General features: G+C 54.4%; 1 protein-coding gene across 2 annotated transcripts; it reads left to right on the top strand.

Annotated features, from left to right (window-relative positions):
* The first annotated feature begins 1,617 nt into the window (after positions 1-1,617).
* On the top strand, positions 1,618-4,252 carry LYSET (lysosomal enzyme trafficking factor). 2 transcript variants are annotated; one of them, XM_069951335.1, is made up of 2 exons: positions 1,618-1,911; positions 3,482-4,252. In XM_069951335.1, exon 2 carries the CDS (start codon positions 3,498-3,500, stop codon positions 3,891-3,893), a length of 396 nt encoding a protein of 131 aa, XP_069807436.1. In that variant the 5' UTR covers positions 1,618-1,911; positions 3,482-3,497; the 3' UTR covers positions 3,894-4,252. The 2 variants fall into 2 exon arrangements, with proteins under 2 accessions (XP_069807436.1, XP_069807435.1); XM_069951334.1 differs by having other exon boundaries at positions 1,622-1,903.

Here is a 4,252-nt window from a genome sequence, read left to right as displayed (position 1 = left end):
GAGGAGAGCTCCCTGCAGGGTGGTTGGTCCTGCTGACAGCCGGGATGCGAGGGATGAGGATCTACAGGGAGGAGGAGGAGAGCTCCCTGCAGGGTGGTCGGTCCTGCTGACAGCCAGGTGAGAGGGATGAGGGTCTGCAGGGAGGAGGAGGAGAGCTTTCTGCAGGGTGGTGGTCCTGCTGACAGCCAGGTGAGAGGGATGAGGGTCTGCAGGGAGGAGGAGGAGAGCTTTCTGCAGGGTGGTCGGTCCTGCTGACAGCCAGGTGAGAGGGATGAGGGTCTGAAGGGAGGAGGAGGAGAGCTTCCTGCAGGGTGGTCGGTCCTGCTGACAGCCAGGTGAGAAGGATGAGGGTCTGCAGGGAGGAGGAGGAGAGCTTCCTGCAGGGTGGTCGGTCCTGCTGACAGCCAGGTGAGAAGGATGAGGGTCTGCAGGGAGGAGGAGGAGAGCTTCCTGCAGGGTGGTGGTCCTGCTGACAGCCAGGTGAGAGGGATGAGGGTCTGCAGGGAGGAGGAGGAGAGCTTCCTGCAGGGTGGTGGTCCTGCTGACAGCCAGGTGAGAGGGATGAGGGTCTGCAGGGAGGAGGAGAGCTCCCTGCAGGGTGGTCGGTGCTGCTGACAGCCAGGTGAGAGGGATGAAGGTCTGCAGGGAGGAGGAGAGCTTCCTGCAGGGTGGTCGGTCCTGCTGACAGCCAGGTGAGAGGGATGAGAGTCTGCAGGGAGGAGGAGGAGAGCTTCCTGCATGTCCACCCTAGAGTCTATAAATGTACAGTGACATCACTGGAGCAGCCCAATGCCTGTAGAGGATAGATGCCATACCTCACCCACAGGGTAATATACAATATGTCTCATGGTATGGAACAGAGGAGGCTGCTGTGCTGTGCTCCACCTCTGCAGTATAGCCACATATAGCAGGCAGATGGAGGCCAAAGGGAGGCTGTACTGGCCTCCACCTGACACTATGGCAATGTTTGCCATAACCATCAAGGTCCTTACCACTGTGCGTGTGCGCCAAGTTAGGGGCCTTACAGGTGCTGCCCAGTCCTCCAATTAAAGGAATTGTCCAGGATTAAAAAAACAGCGCCTTCCTTGTCCTCAGGCTATGTGTGGTATTACACTACGCTTTATTCACTTCAATGCAATTGAGCTGCAAACCCCCCCACCCCCCCCCAAACACGTGAGCCCTATCTGGGCTCCACAATCGCTCCGTTACGGTTTCCTGCTACTTATTATACTCAATTGGTAGAAGAAAGTGTAAGACAAAGGACAGAAGTGTGACGGCAGGATCCGACGACACGGGGTTGTTTGTAGTCTGTAACCATGGAAACACACCTATCCGCATTGCAGTGTAGAGCTTTGTTTTCTGTACTATAGGGCAGGTGTACCGGCCCCGTACATGGCTGCCATATATTCAACCAGAAAGAAATAAACTAAGACATTCAAAATGAAGCTTAAAAAAAAAAAAAAAAAAAAAAAAAAAAAAGGGGGTGATCATGTGATTTACACCGTGGGTCACGTGACTAAACACAAACAGTCTTGATCTGAGCATGCGCAGAGCCAGTCACATGAAAACTCGATCAGGTGACTAACCATGTGATCCGGTCACATGTTCTTGACGTTATCACAGTTCTCTCTGGCGTTAGTTTTACGGTTTCTTCGTCGGTGTCGGTAAGAAGAGGGGGCGCTGTGCTGGTCACAGAAGATACAGCCTCTGCCTGTAGTCCGACTATAGAAGACTGGAAGGTTCTGCCCACAGTAAAGATGGCCGCCGCTGGATCTGACAGGCTCTGACCTAAGGGCTGGGAAGTCACTTCCGGTTTGAGCAGCGAAGCGTCAGCGACTGCAGAGATGAGAGGGAAGTGAAGGGACTGACACCGGAGCCGCAGGAGAGACCTCCCCGGAGACAGGTGAGACGGTAAAGAGACTGCTGAGACACCTCTATACCAGAGAGCCCTCCCCAGAGACTGCTGAGACACCTCTATAGCAGAGAGACAGCAGGGAGCCCTCCCCAGAGACTGCTGAGACACCTCTATACCAGAGAGACCTCCCCAGAGACTGCTGAGACACCTCTATACCAGAGAGACCTCCCCAGAGACTGCTGAGACACCTCTATACCAGAGAGACCTCCCCAGAGACTGCTGAGACACCTCTATACCAGAGAGACAGCAGAGAGCCCTCCCCAGAGACTGCTGAGACACCTCTATACCAGAGAGACAGCAGAGAGCCCTCCCCAGAGACTGCTGAGACACCTCTATACCAGAGAGACAGCAGAGAGACCTCCCCAGAGACAGGTGAGACGGTAAAGAGACTGCTGAGACACCTCTATACTAGAGAGACAGCAGGAGTGTCCACAGGAGACAGCAGAGAGACTGCTGAGACACCTCTATACCAGAGAGACAGCAGAGAGACCCCCATACCCTGAGGTGTTTGTTGGGGGGGATCCCCAGGTTCATGCAGTCTGTGGTACTACAAGTCCCATCCTCCCCTCCAGTCAGTAAGGATGTTGCAGTCACTCGCTGGATCAGATGTCTGGCTGACCACGAGACCTCCTGCACATCCTGCTGTGACATCAGTGCGGCAGCTGTCTGTGGTTTTCTCGTATATCGGGCAGCGCTGACACTTCTCTTCTTGGTCTTGTTCCTGCACAGCTGAGAGTTTGTTACAATGTATCCAGTGTGAACAACCCCCTCAGCTGGACTGGATACAATCGTAACAATGCCCCCCCCCCCCTCAGACTGATACATTGTAACAATGCCCCCCAGCTAGACTGGATATACACTGTAACAATAGTTCCCCCCCCCCCCCCAGCTACAGCTAGACTGGATATACACTGTAAAAATGGTCCCAGCCTCCCCCCCCCCATACTGATACATTGTAACAATGCCCCCCCCCCCCCCCCCCCCGACTGGATATACACTGTAACAATAGTCCCAACTGGATATACACTGTAACAATAGTCCCAGCCCCCCCCCCCCCCCAGACTGGATATACACTGTAACAATAGTCCCAGCCCCCCCCCCCCCCCCAGACTGGATATACACTGTAACAATAGTCCCAGCCCCCCCCCCCCCCCCAGACTGGATATACACTGTAACAATGGTCCCAGCCCCCCCCCCCCCCCCCCAGACTGGATATACACTGTAACAATAGTCCCAGCCCCCCCCCCCCCCCCCCCAGACTGGATATACACTGTAACAATGGTCCCAGCCTTCCCCCAGACTGATACATTCTAACAATGGTTCCTCACAGAAGGAATGTACAGATATAGGGTAACATTGCGGCTTTCTCCTGAGAACAGCGCTCCGCCTAGTATTGCAGCCTGTCCTCATTCACTTCAGTGGTGTCGAGCTGCAATACCACAGCCGACCTGCTGGCAGGGGTGGTGCTACTCCTGGAAGAAAGCAGCTTTGTTTTTCTCATGGTAGAGACGCCCTTTAAGCTGTATACCCATGGAGCTGCCCTTGACACCCCTCTTGTCCTTGCAGAGGCGGAGCATGGAGAATGATGAATTTTCGGCAGCGGATGGGATGGATCGGAGTCGCCTTCTACCTCTTTGTCAGCGCCGCCGCTTTCTATTACGTCTTTGAAATCAATGAGACATACAACAGACTGGCGCTGGAGCACGTGCAGCCGAAGCCGCAGACCCCCGGGGTGGAGGCGTCATGGACACACTCGCTGAAGGCGCGCCTGCTGTCACTGCCCTTCTGGCTGTGGGGGGCGCTCTTCCTGGTCCCGTACTTCCAGCTCTTCCTCTTCCTGTATTCGTGCACCAGAGCTGACCCCCGCACGGTGGGCTACTGCATCATCCCCATCTGCCTGGCCGTCCTCTGCAACCGCCATCAGTCCTTCGTCAAAGCCTCCAATCAGATCAGCCGGCTGCAGTTGATTGACACGTGATGTCACGCACGCTGCCCCGCCCACTCAGTGCCTCTCTGTTTTTCATAGCCCTTTTTAAAGTTGGGGAGAGTTAACCCTTTGGCAGCTAAATCACTTGGGTAAATGCGAACTGCGTCCCTCCTGCTGTCCTCTATGATGATGATGACTGGCTCTGGCCGCCGCCGCCATGATCACAGCGCCCCCTGCTGTCTGTACCCCTCACACCACAGATTTTATAGATATGATGGTGATTGTTGCCATGTAAACTGATTTTCTATTCTATATGATCGTCCAGGTCTCTGCCGGGTGTTTTCGGAATTTTTTTTTTTTTTTTAACTTGGGTCGATTGCGCTAATGTTCTATCAATAAAACACCAAAAC

The sequence above is a fragment of the Dendropsophus ebraccatus genome, chromosome 13 (assembly GCF_027789765.1).
Source record: "Dendropsophus ebraccatus isolate aDenEbr1 chromosome 13, aDenEbr1.pat, whole genome shotgun sequence".
Lineage (NCBI taxonomy): Eukaryota > Metazoa > Chordata > Amphibia > Anura > Hylidae > Dendropsophus > Dendropsophus ebraccatus.
This window is presented reverse-complemented; position numbering and strand designations above follow the sequence as displayed.